General features: G+C 33.7%; 2 protein-coding genes across 3 annotated transcripts; one reads left to right on the top strand and one right to left on the bottom strand.

Moving 5' to 3' along the window:
* Positions 1-1,666: 1,666 nt before the first annotated feature.
* On the bottom strand, positions 1,667-8,780 carry LOC138317640 (uncharacterized). Its single transcript, XM_069259441.1, has 2 exons — positions 8,676-8,780; positions 1,667-7,585 (listed from the first exon to the last, which is right to left on the bottom strand). The coding sequence occupies exon 2, from the start codon at positions 7,477-7,479 to the stop codon at positions 5,215-5,217; it is 2,265 nt and encodes a 754-aa protein (XP_069115542.1). The 5' UTR covers positions 7,480-7,585; positions 8,676-8,780; the 3' UTR covers positions 1,667-5,214.
* A 242-nt stretch (positions 8,781-9,022) lies between these two features.
* LOC138317638 (high affinity choline transporter 1-like) lies at positions 9,023-20,694 on the top strand. Of its 2 annotated transcripts, none has more exons than XM_069259439.1 (10): positions 9,023-9,190; positions 10,374-10,581; positions 10,739-10,846; positions 11,157-11,312; positions 12,573-12,721; positions 13,286-13,411; positions 13,631-13,784; positions 14,391-14,498; positions 14,707-14,813; positions 15,274-20,694. In XM_069259439.1, the coding sequence occupies exons 1-10, from the start codon at positions 9,137-9,139 to the stop codon at positions 16,057-16,059; spliced, it is 1,956 nt and encodes a 651-aa protein (XP_069115540.1). In that variant the 5' UTR covers positions 9,023-9,136; the 3' UTR covers positions 16,060-20,694. The 2 variants fall into 2 exon arrangements, with proteins under 2 accessions (XP_069115540.1, XP_069115541.1); XM_069259440.1 differs by having other exon boundaries at positions 9,025-9,216.
* The last annotated feature ends 98 nt before the right edge of the window (positions 20,695-20,792 follow it).

Below are 20,792 nucleotides of genomic sequence, written 5' to 3'. Positions count from 1 at the left end.
AGGTCTTTAGGCCTCCTAGTTATTCTCAAGACAGTATTTAAAGATTTTAACCTATTTTACCCCAATGACCTTGAATGAAGGTCAAGGTAAATCATTTGAACAACTTGGTAGCCCTTCATCCCGGCACGCTACATGCCCAATATGAGAGTATCCTAAGCCTTTCGGTTCTTGAAAAGTCGTTTAAAGATTTAAGTCAATTTGACCCCTGTGACCTTGAATGAAGGCCAAGGTCATTTATTTAAACAAACTTGATAGCCCTTCATCCAAGCATGCAACATGCCTAATATCAGTACTCTGGGCCTTCTGGTTCTTGAGAAGACGTTGATTAATAAAATGTTAGCCTTTTGACCCCTGTGACCCGCAATGAAGGTCAAGGTCATTCGTTTGAACAAACTCGGTAGCCATTCATCCCAGCATAAAACAGGCCTAAATTCAGGTCTCTAGGCCTCTGAGTTATTCACAAGAAGTTATTTAAAAGATTTTAGCCTTTTTGATCGTTGTGACCTTGAATGAAGGTCAAGGTCATTCATTTAAACAAACTAAGTAGCTCTTCATCATAGCATGTCAGGTTTCTAGGCCTTTAAAGATCTAAGCCTAATTGACCCATGTGACCTTGGATGAAGGTCAAGGTTATTTATTTGAACAAACTTTATAGCCCTTCTTCCAAGCATGCAACAGGCCTAATATCAGTACTCTTGACCTTCTGGTTCTTGACAAGACATTGATTAATAAAATGTTAGACTTTTGACCCCTGTGACCTTGAATGAAAGTCAAGGTCATTCATTTGGACAAACTTGGTAGCCCTTCATCCCAGCATGCTACAAGCCCAATATCAGTACCCTGGGCCTTCTGGTTCTTGAGAAGAAGTCGTTCAGAGATTTTAGCCTTTTTGACCCCTGTGACCTTGAATGAAGGTCAATGTCTTTCAAACTTGGTAGCACTTCATCCCATGATGACAATAGGTCATCCTGACCCTTTGGGTCGAATGACCTAAAAACCCATTATCTCTTGTATGGTTCTTCACTGTACCTACTCAAGTGTTATAAATTGTAAATTTGAATATTGATTTTAAAAACAGTAAAATTAATTCCTGTTAAAATTCTGTTCATATATATTATGTAGTTAAATTTGTTTCAAGAAGAACTCAATTCATCACCCCATGAAATCGACCAAAGCAAGATTCAATCCTTTCTTTTCAATTAATTTGTATGTAATTTATTATTTTTGTATTAATTAATTAAAAGGTTTTGTAAAAATTCTGTTGATATATATTATGTAGTTTGAACTTTGCCATGTAACAGTCTTCATAATTTTAGGCATTGACAATTCTACGATATATTTATATTAACAGAATTTCAACAGGAATTAATTTGAAAGATATCTAAATATACCATAACTGTCCAAAGTTAATCCACATATAAATATGATGCATGATGTTATCATTTTCTCCAACATATGATTTTACTTATTCTTATAGGTAAGTGAATTGATCCATGAATGCATTTTACATTTCCTGCAAAGAAACATTCATCCTTTAATTATCTTACATTCAGTAACAATTACTCTCGCATTTTAAACATGGACATTTGTCACAAAATCTTATTCAATAGAAGTAATTTTGTGTTGGAATACACATTTGTAGATATAAAACTTATATGAGAACAAGCTAAAATAAATAAATGTGTTTATTTATAAATAAAAAATACACACTTCGAAATTGAGATTCATCTGCCAGCTGTAAAGAATTCAATTTCAAGGTTGCCAATTGAAAGCACAAATTAATTGATAAAACTATGTAAAAAATATACAGTAATTTGTTTAAAGAGCTTCACATCATGAATAATTACCAACAAGAACCAATTCAAGCATAGATTATATGTTCAATTTCTACAATTGATGAATTTATAGTTGAATGTTATCAAATATGATTGAAGCAAAATTAAAACATCAAACATTGTCATTTCACTTAATATAGTACAATGCTCTAAAAATATGTCTCTACATTTTGTAACAAGAGACAAGTTTAAAAAAAAACTTCATTTAATTATACATTCTGAAAATTGATTAACTGACAAGATGATTTAAAGGGACAATTCAGTCAATGAGTACCATGAAATTTGTACATATATCGGAAACAAAACAGTTTTACTTGCTATCTGCCATTACACATTGAGGTCGGACTTCTTATAAATGCCAAACTCTGACCCTTGCCAGTGGAGTAAAGCAACCTTTGTCTGAACTACTCAAATCGCTTTTACAGTAAATACATATGTGTTTACCATATTATGTGCATGCTTTCAGCTAAAAATCTATTTCATCAACTCCTCAGTGGTTATGTATTGCATTTATTTAACTTACATTGTACGATATTATCAGATATATTGGCTTGGATAAGGTCACAGTATACATAATGTACCTGCTGAATGGTATTGCTATACGATTTGGAATTTCAAAGGTTTCAATTAAAATACTTCATTCTTTTGTAGATTTTATCAATATTTTATGGTTTTATGTTCCATAAGAAATGTAGAACAATGCATTTATGCCATGTTTTACTTCATGGTTATGTAACAGAATAAGCCTTACTTTAAAGTTATTGTCCCTATAATATAAGCTACAAATATAACCATTGTAACATTGATTGATTGGTTGATAATTAGCTATATTGATAATTAAAATAAATAAATAAAAAAAAATCTAATTAATTTTTTAAATCTTTCTTTTATTGCTACCCTATATTGAATATTCATTTCAAACAAATACTTGGGTAGCTATAGAACTATTATCTTTATGAGATATGAAGAAAATTTGTGGTTTTTATACTGTGAATATCTTATTGAAGACAACTGATGAATTGAACAAGAGGCCCAAGGGCCTTAACAGTCATCCGATTACCTTGGCAATAGCTGTATTGGAAATTAATTAGATATGGTGTCATGGTAGCCATCTTCGATTTGGGATCATCCAGAAATGTAACAACACTTTGTCAAGATCGAGCAGGGTAATTCCAGGCAAGTTTCAGCCATTCATTTTCACAATGTTAAATATGAATACCCTTTACCTGTCAGTAAGTTAGAAGAAGTCGTTCAAAGATTTTAGTCTACTTGACCCCTGTGACCTTGAAAGTAGGTCAAGGTCATTCATTTTCACAACTTTGGTAGCCATTCATCCCAGCATACCACAGGCTAAATATGAGTACCCTGGACATTTCGGTTAGTCAGAAGAAGTCATGCAGAGATTTTAGCCTATTTGACCCATGTGACCTTGAAAGTAGGTCAAGGTCATTCATTTCACAACTTTGGTTGCACTTTATCCCAGCACACCACAGGCCAAATATGAGTACCCTGGACCTATCAGTTAGTTAGAAGAAGTCATTAAAAGATTTTAGCCTATTTGACCCCCCTACGACCTTGAAAAAAGGTCAAGGTCATTCATTTTCCAACTTTGATAGACCTTTATCCCAGGATACCACAGGCCAAATATGAGTACCCTGGACCTTTCAGTTAGTTAGAAGAACTTGTGCAGAGATTTTAGCCTATTTGACCCATGTGACCTGGAAAGTAGGTCAAGGTCATTCATCTTAACAACTTTGGTAGTCCTCCATCCCAGCATGCTACAGGCCAAATATGAATACCCTAGACCTTTCAGTAAATTAGATGAATCATTTAAATATTTTAGCCTATTTGACCCCCCTGTGACCTTGAAAGTAGGTCAAGGTCATTCATTTTCACAACTTTGGTAGCCATTCATCCTAGCATACCACAGGATAAATATGAGTACCCTGGACCGATCGGTTAGTTCAAAGAGGTCTATCAAAGATTTTAGTCTATTTGACCCCTGTGACATTAAAAATAGGTCAAGGTCAAGTAATCATTTTCACAACTTTGGTAGCTCTCCATCCCAGCATGCTACAGGCCAAATATGAGTACTTTAGGCCTTACAGTTAATGAGAAGAAGTTGTTTTAATAAAAAGTTTACGCACAGCGGACGAGGGACGACAATGGGTCAGATAACCTGAAAATGCAAGTCTGATGGCTGACTATGGTATTTTATAATGAGGGTAATTCATGTACAACTTTCATCATAAACAGTCAGTATTTCATATTTTGAACATTAACAAAAACTACAAAAATTACTTCTAGATCTAGTAATTAAGGCTAGGGTATACCCATCATTGGTTACAGCCTATGGTCTGATCTATTTATATGAACAGAGCATAGTGCAGTCTAGACACTGGCCATGGGTTTCCCAGAGTGGGGTACATGTATGGGATTTTCAGTTGACACTTGGGAATAGTTGCTTTATATAACAAGGATCATACATATTGTTAACAATTTGAGATACACATATGTGGACATGGATTGCAATAAACTTGTTTTTTTATTTCTATATGTAAAATTACAATAATTTTAATACTTTGTTGTGGAATTGATAGATTATTTTTATATAACTATCATAACTTTATCGCTTAAAAAAAACACTGTATGACTTCGACAAATTTTAAACTTTACCATATTGAATAAAACAGTCCTTCAAAGTTCTTCCATCCTGACCTCTGGCACTGATTAATGGTTGCATGCTATATGAGACTATCTGATATACTACATGGACATTTTTTTAAAATGCATTAGGAAAATTTTTACTAATTGGATAGCATGTAATATAAGTATGCACATAAAGTATACAACAATTTATTCATATAAATAAATTTTGATTAGGTTAACAGAATGTATAAACTATCATCTACATTTGTTTTCACTATATAGATAAATCTGAACATTTCTTTACCCAAGTGCAAGTTACCTATAGGTTTATACTTACAACTCATAATTACAATGCAAGTACACTGAACGTTTTGACAACAGTGTCAAGATTGTAAACTCTTAACTTAAATATCATTCATAAATGTATCTTCTTCTCTTTAATATATAATTACTGACTTACAAACGATCAGGCCAAAAACAAAATGCTTGTTTAGGGTAACATTGGCAAAAAAACAGGGTCGGCTAGTTGGAAGGATATTTTTTTTTTGTGTTTTTCACTCTAAAATGATGGCCGGAACCAGAGTCTGAGATCGAAATCCTGACCTTTTAAATATTTTTTCGTAGAAAAGTGGTGAAAAAATAAGGGTCCGGGATAAAAATTCAGGGTCGGTGTGGTAACCCTAAACAGACATTTTTTTTTTGGCCTCATGGACTACAAACATTTGTTATATCAATCGCATGGCTCAACAGGATGAGTAAGAATATGTTTATCAAGATTGATCTTCTGTACAAAAGCTTTACCACAAATATAACACTCAAAGCGCTTGTCATCATAGTGAATTCTCATGTGAACAGTCAGATTCCATCCCCGTCCAAAGGCCTTACCGCACAATTCACAAATAAATGGCCGCTCACCATGGTGAGACTTCACATGTCGCCTCATGCAACTGCTGTCACTGAAGCTCTTTCCACAGGTCTCACAACTGTAAGGTCTCTCCCCTGTGTGGGAGCGAAAGTGACTCTCCAGATAGGCCTTCTGTGTGTAACCCTTGCCACATATGGAACAGATATGTGGTTTCACCTCGGCATGACTCAGCATGTGTGACTTAAGGCTCCAGCTTTGTGTGAAAGCCATTTCACACACCTCACACTTAAAAGGTTTGATACCAGAATGAATTCGCAAATGTCTGCGGTAGTGACTTTTATCTGAAAACCCTTTCCCACAAATTTCACACAGAAATGCCTTTTCTCCCGTGTGAGAGCGGACATGAGTGTAAAGACTCGCGGCCCTTGTGAATGTTTTCTCACAAAAGTCACATTTGAACGGTCTGTCTCCTGTGTGAGTTTTCAGATGAGATAACATATTACCAGAAAACTTCAGTTTTTTTCCACAAATTTTACATTCCTTGAATTTATCATCGACATGGATTTTTACATGGTGTCGCCATGTTGACTTTCTAGTAAACGTCTTTGAGCATGTATCACAGCTGAAGGTCTTTCCTTTTGATTTATTGTTTTCTGCAGTCTTAGCCTTAGATTTATTCTTTTCCTGACAAGTTTTCATCAAAGAATCAAACACAAATTTGTCTACCTGTCCTATGTCTTTTGGGTCTGTTTCTTCTTCATTTGCATCAGACTCATCCTCATCTGTACTGCTATCAGTTCCAGATTTTGTTTGGCTACTAGAGGATTTTTTCTGTTCCATTTCATTGACAGACACTAGTTTCAAAGAACTGCAAAAGCTTTCCTGATCTTGATCACTAGAGGTAGCATCAGTGTCACCAAGATGTTTTGTAGTTGTCTTGTGTACCACGCCAATATTTGACAAGTTTTGACGAACAAGTGTAGCGTGCATCGAGTAATCCAAGGGAACATTTTCCTCACTAAAATCACCATGAACTGTACCACAATCACTGTCAATATTACTTGTAGATGCTTCAATGATTTTGTCCTGATGGTATTTCACTTCTTGAATATCGCTATCTTCAATTGTTTCTATTAACTTATCCCTTTCATGAGCCCCTTCAATAATTTTTCGTTTTTTAAATGTCATTTTGATAGGAGATTTTGCCTTTACCAGCGACTTTACTTGAAAATTTTGTCCAGATTTTAAAGAAAGGTCCACCTCTGTCATAGGGTTTATGTTTAAGTCTGATTTCCTTTTTCTTGAGATATGAATGTTGGAATCAGTTTTACACTTTACCGCTACGCCATCTTCGTCAGAAAAGCTGTTGATGTCAATAAATTGTTTCGGATTACTTCCCCTTTTCAGGTCTGGTATATGATGCATTACCATTTCATCAACAGGAAATCCACTATTACCTCCCTTTGACTGACCAGACTCGTCTATAGCTGTAGTGAACTGTGATACCAGTGGTTTAATATCATTTCTTTTGTCTTGATCTTTATTCTCAAATGGACAACCATCTTCAATCCTGTGCATTTTATTTACATGTGATTGGAGATCACTTTCAAACTGGTCAACAATACTATCTGTAGAGTTGGAAGTTTTTTCTCCTCTTGAAAGGTTTAATACTACAATCTCATCACTGTAATTCCACGTTGTGTAATTCATTTGATTGTTACTCATAGCCTCTTGATGTCTAGTGAAATCTGAAGACTTAACATTAGGGAAGGTTTCTCCTTCTTGTAAAGACTTCATATTATCATTTTGTTCAGAATCATTTCCCACTTCCGTTTTCACAACTGTTGAATTGATTCCAGGTGAATCATCATTCTCTTGTCTTCCTGGCAGCAGGAGAAAACTGTCAGTAGTTGTGTATTGAACACTTGCATCAGATTTCCCAATTAAGTACTGGGTGGAAAAATCTGGACCATGGGATTCTACAGCAAGTTCACCTGTCTCTTTCCAGTTTTCCCTTAAACTATTGTCAATATGGTCTTTCTCTATTGTGTGCAAATTGATATTGTGTGTTTGATTTCTTTCTGGCATTAAAGAAAAGTCAAGATAGGCTTCCATTTCATCTTTATCCATGATGGTAGGGAATACAGTACCCCCGGTAATTCTACATGTATAGGGGTTACGACATTGCTGTTTTTCTGCAAAGTTTCATGTTGTACATGTATGTTGTTTGTCAGATCTAAAGAAAAAAACAAAGAAGATAAAATTAAAACAAATTAAAAGCAATACATTCTAGCACTAACATCATCAGACATACATGTAGGTATGAACAGTCTGAAATAATTATCTATCTTGTGTTGATTTTGCATCACATTACATGTATTATGACAAATTTTCAGATGAAATAAATACTATAGGATCTTAATTGAGTGCACAGATGTTATGAAAGATGTTATTATTTTTGAGAGCCTATCACATCACCTGTGAATAAAGGCCAAGGTCATTACTTTGAACAAACTTGATTAGCCCTTCATCCCAGCATGCTACATGCCCAATACCAGTACCCTTGGCCTTCTGGTTCTTGAGAAGTCGTTAAAAGATTTTAGCCTATTTAACCCCCGTGACTTTCATTGAAGATCAAGGTCATTTTTTGAACAAACTTGATAGCCCTCTATCCAAGCATGTCTAGGGCCATATATCAGGTCTCTAGGCCTCTTAAATAGTTATTCACAAGAAGTTGTTTAAAGGATTTTAGCCTATTTGATCCCTGTGACCTTGAATGAAGATCAAGGTCATTCATTTGAACAAACTTGCTAGCCCTTCATCCCAGCATGCTACATGCCAAATATTGAGAAGAAGTGGTTTGAATAAAAAAGTTTACGGACGGTCGACGGCGCCGTCGGATGACGACAGACGGTACATGATGACAATATGTCATCCTGACCATTCGGGTCAGATGACCTAAAAATAACTGAGAAATGAACCTTTGAAAATTTACTGAAAAATATATATTCTGTTATCAGACCTACTGTATACATTTTTGTACGTAATAATCAGCAGCAGATATCAGCCTATACTAATATTTGATGTAATTGTACTATTTTCATCAGTGATATTTTGAAATCTTGCGTTTTATGATCTCTTAATGTATGACACTACTCTATACATGTGTTTGATTAGATGCTACCCCCGTCACTGTATTGCAGACAAAATTATAAACAGGTAACAGTTATCGCTGAACTTTGAAGATAATGCAATGCGACCCCATCAAACATTACGCATCGATGGAAAATTGGATATATATATTTCTGAATAATCGTATGAGATACCTATATTGCACTTGGTTATCTTCTTCAACACATTACAATCCTCTTTGCATTCTTCTGTTCTTTGTCGGATTTATTTATCCTCGGGCGTAAAAACCCGGAAGTCCACGTCACTTTGTAATAACATTTATTTAGAATAACGAAAAATATCCGGAATATTCTTTAATAGTTCACTTTAGATGATCTTTATAAATATTTTTTTAAATATCGATCCATCAAAAATATAAACGTTTTTATATTAAAAGTTTTGCTGTGTTATCATGATTGGAATTTAAAAATAAATGAAAGGACTCGTACATTATGTCACAAATTATCCGGAAAACTCCTACTTAGAATAGTAGTGTAAACGTAATCGGACTCGCAAGGACGTTTTCTTTGCAAAAACGTGTTATTTTACGTTATTTTGCTTATCTTTGAGCCCATAACGTGAACAGACAGCATGTTCATAACAGTGTTAGTGATGTATGATCAAACTTTTAAATGTACCACAGTGTATAAACGATGTCCTTAATCCTACAGTAAATATATTTTCTTGGGTTAAGTGGTGAGTTGGAATTAGTGGAGAAACAAACTGGTCTGTGCTGTCTCAGTGTACTTACTACTGTACATGTGTCCTCATCATTTTATGATTTTGTTATCAGCTGGTTATGTTACGCGCAAGTTTAATCTGCCTGATGTCATTTTGATATAATGAATTCGTATGTTTTGAGTAGAAAACCACTTATAATAGTGATTATAGATCAAATCAATTGACAATATCAAGGACGTATATATGAGAAGGATAAGTCACACTGGGTTTTGGGCTAGTACAACGCTGGAGCTTTTGTCTTTGTCCACTGACTGTGACGTTGGGCGAAGACTGATTTTCCTTTGATATCCGCCGCAGCAGCCTTTGATGTAGCTTGCAGGTGTGAGGGTTACCGTCTTACTTTCTGAAGCGTGCTGTCATTACATGAGCTGTTGTATTTTTTTTTTGCAAAAGATTAAGACATTTCTTCTAAATCTTCCTTGCTGAAAGCAAATACTTAACATTACCAAATTTTTGCTGAGAAAAATGGTTTTTATTCCTGGTTCATAGGCGTCTTGCATGGTGTTTATATACTATAAAGAGTAATCAGTCATCGCTTATGTTACTGGCAGTGCACAAACACAAAAGCGTTCACGCCGTATTCGTTCAAAACCCTGAGTGACTTATCCTTGGTTGAATAAACAATACATGTACATTTGTACAGCAACAATAATAGAGGTATAGCACAACGGAACACTTGTGAAACAGCAAATTAGTGTACAATAAAAAATAGACTGACCATGCAGTGACCTCTCGTGTAATTGGAGTATACAAGTACATTTGCAGAATACTGCGCATGCAAGTCTTTACAAAAAAGGAAGTATATTCATGCATGTAGAGTTGCATGTTGTTACAATATATAGAAAAAGTTAAACCTTTGACGACATAGACATGGTAAAGGTGCTAGGAAATTGTCATCAGAGTTCATTTATTTTTTCTTTATATACATACAAAATATTTTTTAATGCAAAGCTTTTGAAAATGATTTCCTTTATGATATCATGAATATGTAATTATTTAACCCTTTTCGTACCATTACAACATGGTACCACTGTACCATTGACTATATGATAGTCATCATGATTTTACCCTCGGACCTCTTCCCTGTTGTTGACGTTTATATATTTTTGTAGGTGTTCAGGTATACATACCTGAAATTGAGGATGGCACTGAATGTCCCTGGCTTGTTAGTTCTGCTGGTCTTCTACATAATAATATTCCTGGTTGGATTATATGCTGCTAGGAGGAGAAAGAACACAAATGGAGGAAAGGAAACACTGGAATCTTCCATAGTGGCTGGACGAAGTATTGGTGCAGTGGTCGGGATATTCACAATGACTGGTAATTAATTATTTATGTCACAAATGTTTGGAATGATAATTTTTATTTTCAATGGCATTCTAAATAGTTTCTTCACTCAGAAACACTGTTTTCTGTTTATTATTACATTTTGCAAAACTAAAATGTAATCATATTGATGCTTTGTTGTTTTTTGCAGCAACAACAGTGGGAGGAGGCTATATTAATGGAACAGCCGAGTCAATAGCCACAGGAGGACTTGTATGGACACTGGCTCCATTTGGGATCTTCCTAGGACTAAGTATAGGTATATATGAGCTAAATTATTGTATTTTACAAACTCTTAAGCACTCTTTTCACATTATTTATAACATAAATCTATAAATAAAGGACTCTAAATCAAACAACAAATAATTTAGGGTATCAAATATAACTTAGATGAATTTATTTCATATAATAAATTTTTAAAAGCTTTTTTAAAAAAATTTTCAAATCTTGCTGAAGATGCACAAAATGTTAAGTGGGTCTTGAGAAAAGTAGGCGGCACTAATTCAACAGGGATCAGAAAACTCTTGTTACAATTATTACTGTGGGTATTGGTTTCATTACGTTTCCAGGGGGGATGACTTTTGCTAAAAGGATGCGAGATGAGAAGTACCTTACCATGCTGGACCCATTCCAGGAAGTGTATGGCAGTCAGGTGGTGCTCCTCGTCTATGTGGCTTCTGTATGTGGTGACCTGTTCTGGACGGCCTCTATACTATCGGCTTTGGGTATGAAAACTAGGAATTAGATCAAAAATGCCTGGAATACTGGGGTTTCGAGATCCCAAAACGACGTTGGTAAAGTATATTTTACTGTGAATTAGTCACACTTTCTTGTGATTATTACATCACAAAACTCACATCAAATGATAATGTCATAATCACCGGAAGGTGGGACTATTCGACGGTAAAATGTACTTTACCCACATCATTTTGGGATCTCGAAAACCCTGTATTGGAAAAGTGTTTTGGTACTGTCTATCATCTATATGCTTGTGACATTCCTTGTCAATTCAGATTGATTTAAAATTAAAATATCTGAGGTAAAGATAAGACTAACCATCATTTATATATGTACTTACTTATACATATTAGATTCTAAAAGGATTCAACCCTATTTTTCTGGCTTAAACAAATTATACAGCAAAATCATACAATTAATTTTATGTTTTGATAGAGAATAGATGAACAAATCTCCGGATAAGAATTTAGATTTAATTTTTTGCAATGTTAGATCATGAAAGCTGCTGTGATATTTCAGATTCCTAAGAATAGATTTCCAATGAAATTGTTATCATTGAATAATATTGCATATGAAATGTTTTTTTAAATGCTTGAAAAATTGATAAATAACACAAGAAATTGTGTGGTGTTCTACATATTTAGTGGTGAGTTTAAAAAAATGTTTTTTGGAAGTTTAGAATGATTAAAATAGTAATTAAAGTATACAGTTACTGTAGTGATACCAGATTTTAAATATATCATTTACAACAAGCTAGCAAGAATATAAATATTCACATGATTCTAAACACCAGAAACTTAAGAACTGTTTGCACAATATATTTTAAACAATTAAAGGGAATGACTGCTGTGAAATGTATTAAATATCTATTGGTATTTTTAGAGGATTATCTCCCCTGAACTGTATAAGCATCCATCAATTGACTTTTACTGAGTGAGAATGTGACTTAGATGAAGTATTCCTGTAACAGCAGCAAACAAACATCTTGTTTCTTCCTTGTTTGTCACATATGATATCCCATTTTTTTCCCCTCGATACTTCAAAATGGTACACACCGTCACTACACAACAAATCTTTTAGTCATCAAATTCTGCTTAAAAATATTGAACACATGCATTTAGATCTTACAGCTAGATGTTTCTAGTTAAGTAAATCAATTAAGTTAATGCAAATATCTTGTGTAAAAATCATGTATTATTATATAATAATTTTTGATCCATCTTTCATTGACATTTTTTGATTTACAGGTACTAGTCTGAGCGTTATCCTAAACTGGAGCCGTACCATCGCCATTTTGTCGTCAGCTGCCTTCACGGTAGGGTACACCATGATAGGACAGATGATATCAGTGGCGTACACGGATGTTGTTCAACTAATCTTCATAACTGGAGGACTGGTAAGTTATATAGCACAATTTTATCGAAGGAGTTATAATATTCAAAAGTTATCTCCCCTTTTAAATTTTTTGATTGCTGAATGTCATTTGTGTCCATTGGAAAATTTTAATTATTTTCCCACTTATGAATTACAGTCTCTATTGGTAGTGTTTCTGTCAATCCTTCACCAAGAGAGAAAAAAAAATTATTAATTAAAAAAAAAAAAATAACAGTAAAACAAGATTTTACTGTGGATAATCTTTTCATCTACAGTACAGATAAACATATTTGAGGTCTCTCATGGATCAGTAAGTGGCCAAGTAGTTAAAGTTTCTGACAGTATATCACAAGCTCCCACCTCTAAATCACATGCCTGAATTTGATGTTGAGCCGTTGCCCAGTTTTGATTATTGATTTTGCTTATCTCCAAATCCGGGGTATTCAACTATTCATAGGAAATAATCAAAATAAGAATATACCAAATAAAACAACTGTTCTCCCAGTTTCCATACTATTGAAGTTATAGTAGTGCTGGTTGATTTTGAATTATTTGAAGTCATGGAATGTGGGTGTTTCCTTTTCAGGTTCTGTGTATTCCATTTGTGTTCACCAATGAAAATGTAGGAAATATTGGTTCTACATCAAGTGATTGGATTGGACAGTATGACAGTAACTCAACCAACCTGTGGATTGACTTATTCATTGCTATGGTAAGGATCAAAGGATCTAGAAAAGAAACATGAGAGAAAGAGAATGTTTATAAAATAACCAATCATTTATACTGATTGTATCCCAGGTCCTGGCAGAAAGTTTACCCAAACGGTGAAAACTAGATGATAGATCATATATAAATATCAATCGCAATGTACAAACCAGAGCATTATATTTTGTATTTGACTATCATCTTGCAGTTATCTTTCTTTTTACAGACCTTTGGGACAATTCCATGGCAGGCATATTTCCAACGAGTGTTATCAGTAAGGAGCGGAAAAGAAGCACAGATATTGTCAGTGGTGGGCGGGGCTAGTGCTCTCGTACTTTTCTTACCATCTCTCCTGATTGGTGCAGCAGCTGTCAGTGCAGGTATCTATTTATAGCCTCCTGTACATTTGATGGGGAGTGTAGTTGTTACGATATATTTAATAGTTTTTTTGTTGTTGTCTGCTTATCATTGTTTTACCATTATGAATTCACTTGACAGAAATAGCCCTGAATGGAATATAGATATTAAAAGCTATAAGGGCAAGTTGTAAATTAATTTACCTGGACAAGTCATAGTAGTCATTGAGACAAGGTTACTTCCAGTATTTTAATTCATTATTCAGAAATAGAATAGAACTATTAGGAAAGTGAATTAAAGAACTAACCATCAGTTATAAATTTTTGAAAATATAAAAACAGTTTTGTAGGTAGTGAAAAAAATAGAGATCTTGATTCGATCCTTACCTTGAGTAATTTGACTCAATATTTCTTCTGATTACGTCACATAATATGTACATTTAATTCATAGTTCATATTGAAGGAACCTTGATATTTGATCATGATCTAGCATGACCTTTGACCGAATAACCTAAACATTAGACTCAATAATGACCTTGATCTTAAATCCTTCAGTCTGTTGAATTTCTGTTTTTGATCTTTCTTCATATTGAATTGGCGTTGGCATTTGAATTATTATGTTTTTGACAGATTGGACCAATACTAGTCTGGGTATGTCACCAATGGCTGCCAATAAGGCTGACATGGTGTTACCTTATGTACTGAACGAGTTTACTCCTGTACCAGTGGCTGTTATAGGTGAGGCTGGAAGTTTTATTGTTTTATGCTTTGCCACAAAGTTGATGTTTGTAAGTGTGAGGGGAGGGGAAAGTAGGGTAGTCATAAATGATATGAGCTAATTGAAAACAAGATGTTGTAAGCTTTAAAATTTGAACCCTGTGCTAAAAGAATAATATCCTTCCTTAAATACTAAGATTATCATGATTAAAAGCTGTCTTGTTTCCAGGTTTAGGAGCCATCAGTGCAGCAGTCATGTCTTCAATGGATAGCTCTGTCCTGGCTTCCAGCTCAATGTTCACCAAAAACATCTACAAACAGTTCCTTCATCCAAAGGTATTGTATAACCTAGCTTACCTGCAATTCTAATTAAGATTTTGTACCTATTTCAAGATTCTATAAGCATTTATACCTATCACCACTTGTACTCAGGCTGTGGAATACTATAGCTGTGGAGACTTTAATGATAACTGTATGTTAAATGCATTTAAACATAGCCTTTTTATCTACATGGAAATCTGTCCTTAAACATTTTATCTTTTCTAAACTTTCTTTTACCTTACAGTACATATGTTTCACTATTACATACTTATATATTTTCAAACATACAAATATAGGTCAAGATTTCTGCAATAACAATAAAAAAATGATGTATGCTCAAACTTGAAATGAGATTTTGGCATGTAGTGTTTTCCACATACATCTTGTTCTTTGTCATCCTGTCTTGCTTTGGATGATAAGAGAGAGCAATGTCGTACTAATATTTCTACTTTAAAAATAAATTCTTCATGTGCAGGCTTCAAACACTGAGCTGATCTGGCTACAGCGTGTGGCAATCCTCATAATAGGCAGTACGTCAACAGTTGTCTCCCTTCTTGTACCTGGTGTGTACGGGCTGTTTATCCTGGCCGCAGACATTGTGTTTGTCATTGTACTGCCTCAGTTGATCTGTGCGGTGTTCTTTAAGTGGACTAATAGATACGGTGCTGTCTTAGGATATACTGTGGGGACAGTGCTACGTGTCGGTGCAGGAGAACCCAGTATTGACCTACAACCTTTCATATTCTATCCTGCATATGAAGAATCTGATGGGCAGAATTTTCCTTTCAGGACGTTTGCTATGGTAACTTCTTTGTTGATCATTGTTCTAGTCTCAATTCTGACCAATGAGCTAGGACTACCATTCACAAAACATAGAAATTCCTACACACTGCATTCCAGAGATATAAGCTCCGACTGTACGCCAGAAAGTCTGCCAGAAAGTCTGCCAGAAAGTTGTTCCAATTCCTTCCATGCAAAATTAGACCAACAGAATCGCCACAATGGGTTTACGAACTGTGACCTTACAATGAGCAGTGTTAACTTGTCGTCAAATTATAAAGGAGAGGTATTCACGAACTGTGATATTGATAATACTGACGAAGATGTTACCGACTCAGTAGAAATCAAGGATGATGAATTTACAAACTGTAATCAAAGCAGAAAACGTATCTATGGAATTAACGCTGGTGCATCTTTGAAAGACAAAGATTGTCAGCACCAAGAGCTTGTGCATTTAAATACAAGTCTTGCTTCAAATTAAATATCTTGACTTTTCAATTTAAATCTATTTCATGATTTGTTTTGTGATCATAGTTGATATTGAATTTCAATACTTTAAGCCTGACTAAAGTATGGGTGGAATTTTTTGGAAAATCAAAATCATCCTTGTTTGTATAATGTTAGTTTTTGTTGGAAAATAAATATGAATTGATTTTATTTGGTATATCAATTTGTCAGAAAAAAACCTGATAATTGGAGAATTACGATTATGTTTAAGGAATGTTAGAACTCCACCTGATAGGTCGATAGAAATATTTTAAAAATGTAACCCAAACATGGAGGAGCATTTTTAATGAACATTCTGTATGTTTCTGCAATTGAGTCAAAATTGATAATCACATAGAAAAATGCCAAAATAATGGTTTTAAAATACTACAATGCTAGTCATTTTCCTGTTTTTATGTAGAGGTAGAGTCCAGACTAATATTAAAAGCAGGATTAAAAACTCAGCACAATGTTATACATTAGTTTCATACTAGTATTATAATATAAATTAACATGTGTTCCGATTGAAAAGGTGTATCACTGTAATGCATTTCAAATATCAGGCAAGTCTAGTCACAAAGAAATACAGTAACCCAGCCTTTGGTTTATACCTACAGTATATGTATTAAATTCATTTCAATATGATTTAGGATATTGATTAGTATTCAAGCTGAGCTTGTGTGTTAATTTCATCATGGATATTTATTAATTAGCAGATATTTACTTTAAACTAAATCATTAAATATATGTAGTAGTTGTTATCAGTAATAGTGTGATTTTAGGTTTCATCGATATTGCTTATTACCCGATTCCATCTAATGAGCACCTCATCCCTATAAGCTCCTTTCCCCCTTTTTAGGCCTTAATTTCATGGTTTTAAATTAAATACAGATGGAAAATATGATTTCTTTATGCAAATAGATTTATGGGTGACTTTCATTGGTGCAATGATTTTATGAAATAGGATTTATTTCAATGTTTGTTCTATTAAGTACTCCCTTATTTTTTCAATTTTCAAACGCCTATGCGCTTATTTGGTCATATAGTATATATCCCAATGAAAAATATGTTTATTGTCAACACAGAGGTAATTTTAAGAATTAATTAATGAAATGTAATTTAATTAATATTAGTTAATGAAACGTAATTTAATTAGTTTAAAAGTTTAAATGTCATATTAATGAATGCTTCAACGCCAATATATCCTTGTTTTTGATTTACAATTTACCAATTTATACAAAATTTGTGGAGGAGTTTTGGTCATTTTATATTTAACATTATTTTTTTAAAGTTATATGTGCCATAACTGGGCAAAAATTTTGGCATGTTGATTTTGCTTCGTTACTCTATTGAAAATTATAAGCTTTAATTAATTAAGCCGTGAAAATCATTCAAATGGCTTCAAATGCCTTATAAACGTTATTTACAACACAGAAATTATGTACTGGAAAATTGTTGTTTTTTATGCCTTATGTATATTTAGATGGGAACTTTCCTGCAGAAATCACTTTATAATTACTAATAACATTGTAAAAATGTGAAATGAAATTGTAGACCACAATTTTGCTTCATAGTCTGACCGTAGGTACTCATTTCGCATTACTATAGATGTACAAAATGTACATATAATAATTTTTGGCAGTACTGCTAAAAATCATTTTCTGCTCTTATATAACTTTAAACAACATCTTTCGATACTGAGTTGCAAGATTGCATGACATTTGTTTACATTTATGTGTAGTATGAAGGATTGACAATTTAAAGAGAAAGATGAATATATGCTGTAGGGTGTTGACAATATCTATCATCGTTAATGTTGTTTCTTTAAATGTTTTGGTTTTGTGTCATTTGATATCATCTATATCTGTAAAAATTAATATTTTTGTGACAAATCATATACCAACTTGCATTTAGTGAATTATTACCAGGGAATAGTTACAGAGTTTTACATATAGTTTAGATACTACTACGTTTTATTTGTTATTTTTATCCGATCTGATCTGTTGTTGATATTTGAGCTTGTCCTCAAATGTACCTGTTCAATTTTTTTTTATTAAATTATGGGTTATATGTATAAAGACAATAAAATGTAAAACAATGACCAATGTTCAAACATAATTTTAGTGCTTGTTAAACTTTTATTCAAGTTATATATTTTTAGTGCATTTGTGCTTTTATTGATAAGGCTTTTGATTTGGATGAAAAAGAATAAATGTACATGACTGTATACATTTTGTTTTATATTGAAGACAACGAAGGAAGTAGTATTTTGGTTTGGTTTATTTATTTTTACGTCCTATTAACAGCCAGGGTCATATAAGGACGTGCCAGGTTTGTTGGTGGGGGAAAGCCGGAGTACCCGGAGAAAAACCACCGACCAGCGGTCAGTACCTGGCATCTGCCCCACATGGGATTCGAACCCGCATCCCAGAGGTGGAGGGCTTGTGGTAATATGTCGGGACATCTTAACCACTCGGCCACCGCGGCCCCTCGGGAAAAGTAGGAAGTAGGAAGTAGTATAGATATGATGATATTTCCATAGACAATGGTAAACTCTAAAATTTTGAGTGTGTATGGAATGGTACTTTGATGTATAGTGAAACCTACAAAGCGATTCGGATTGAACAAGAGCGATTTAATTATAAAAAATTTCTTTCACCAGATTTAAATCTTTACTTTACTTGCATTAAATAAGCACACCCTAATTTTGGTGCTCTAAGATGGTATTGACTTTTGCACCCAATCTTGAATTGCACAATTTTGAATCACGCAATCGTCAATATCATGAGCTTCAGTTATTCAAACTGCTTGTGTAACTGTGCCCTTTTTTGCCCCAATATGTAATTTGTATTTGATATAGTTAATATATGCACTTTACTGAAACAGACCATAACGAAATACGGTATATCAATCATTAATTCAACAATGTAAATGTAATTGGTGTAAAGAATGACATATTTGGATACAATTTGGGGCAGTGTTTGAATTAGCGCAATTATTGATGCTGGTGCCAATAGCGCTAAAAGTATAAATTAGAACAAAATCAGTAAACATACTAACAGTAATTAGTTTAAGCTTACAAACAATGGTCATTGATTGGAAATAATTAAGGGATATAAAATTGTGTAACTGGGATAAATCCCGCATGTACCTTGTGTGGTGGATCGTACGGCTTACATAGAGGTATTGTCGTCTGTACTACTAGTACTGTATATGGATTCATCTGAGATGAAAATAATCTACATTTGCATTTTTGTCTTGTAGACCTACATTAATGTACCAGTGGAGTACATGAAATTAAAACATATCAGTCTGTCTGAAATAATCTTTATCTTGCCTTGATACAGAAATGAATTAAGTTTCAGATTAGTTTCTAGTTTTACATTCCGTAGAAAATGTTATTTTTAAGTGTTTAATTAATCAAATGTTTATAAAGTGCATTTTCAATATGTGTCACCAGTCAGGAAATAATATAGCATTTACTATGTCTATAGATTTGTTTTATTCTTAGATATACTAGGTAATTGCAACATCTGACATCATAACAATATTTTATAGTTTTAGGATTAAGTTTAATTAATTATTATGTTTTTTACATTTTTTTCTTGAATTCAGTGCTTTAATGATAAAATTTCACAAAATTTAATTAGTGCTAGAGTTTGGTTTTTGTTAATACATGTACATAATGGTAAAATGAGTTGTTTTTTAGATACTTAAATGACATTGTACAAATGCAGTGCTAGTATACGTAGCAACCAATTGTTCTGTTTAGTCAGAAGATAAACTTATTATATTGATTATCAAATGTCGGTCCAGTACATATTGTACACTGGCCACTCTAGTCAATAAGCTCTATCACAAGAAGACAAACTGTTTCCAAAATATAGGTAGACAAGCATATATTAGACTCTTGTTTGTAGTGATATCTAATGAACAGAGAACTGACTTAGTAAACTATATGGTTGTATGAACCATGTAAAACGTTCATGAAACACTAAGTATACCAATCTGATGTCAATTATTGACATCATTTAGCAGTTTCGAAGATGCATTTTTTGATGATCATGACAATATATTTGATACTATTTCAAAATGAAATATACAGTGATTTAAAAGATTATAATTCCAATAAAAGATTTAATTCTGAATGGGAAATAAAGGTTTTAGTCTTTCATCATTAATTTATCTTATTTCAAAGGCTAATACATACACTGTCCTTTAGCAAGAAACAAGTAGACTTGCTGTTAAGGTCAAGAATGGGAATAATGCACGTACCACGTGATACCCAATAACGTACGCTTGTGCGGTACTAGTATCTCCAATGGTGATGGAACGTCACTCTTTGTTATCTTCCCGCTGAAACGAGGTTAGCGCGGGAATCGTCGAACAACGTCATTCCATCAACAATAGATACAATAGTCCCGCACAAACGTTATCGTTTATCACATGGTACGTGAGTTATTCCAATTCGGAGTGATTATTCCTATTTGAAGGGAAGTGTATGCTGAAGCTTGCATTGTGGTACTCGTAAATGAAACATTGCTGGGTTCTGGCACTTGGCATGTTAGTGGCGGTTTTAATTGTAAGTTTTCCACATAGTTGATATACTATAATCCAACTTATTTTTGCCGTCGATATGTTTTCGCGAAAATCACCATGAAAATTATTCAATTAAACGTACAATATATTATAAAGCTTTTATTCTGAAAATCGCAAATAAAATCTGCA

Source organism: Argopecten irradians, chromosome 3 (genome assembly GCF_041381155.1).
Source record: "Argopecten irradians isolate NY chromosome 3, Ai_NY, whole genome shotgun sequence".
NCBI classification, from domain to species: domain Eukaryota; kingdom Metazoa; phylum Mollusca; class Bivalvia; order Pectinida; family Pectinidae; genus Argopecten; species Argopecten irradians.
This window is presented reverse-complemented; position numbering and strand designations above follow the sequence as displayed.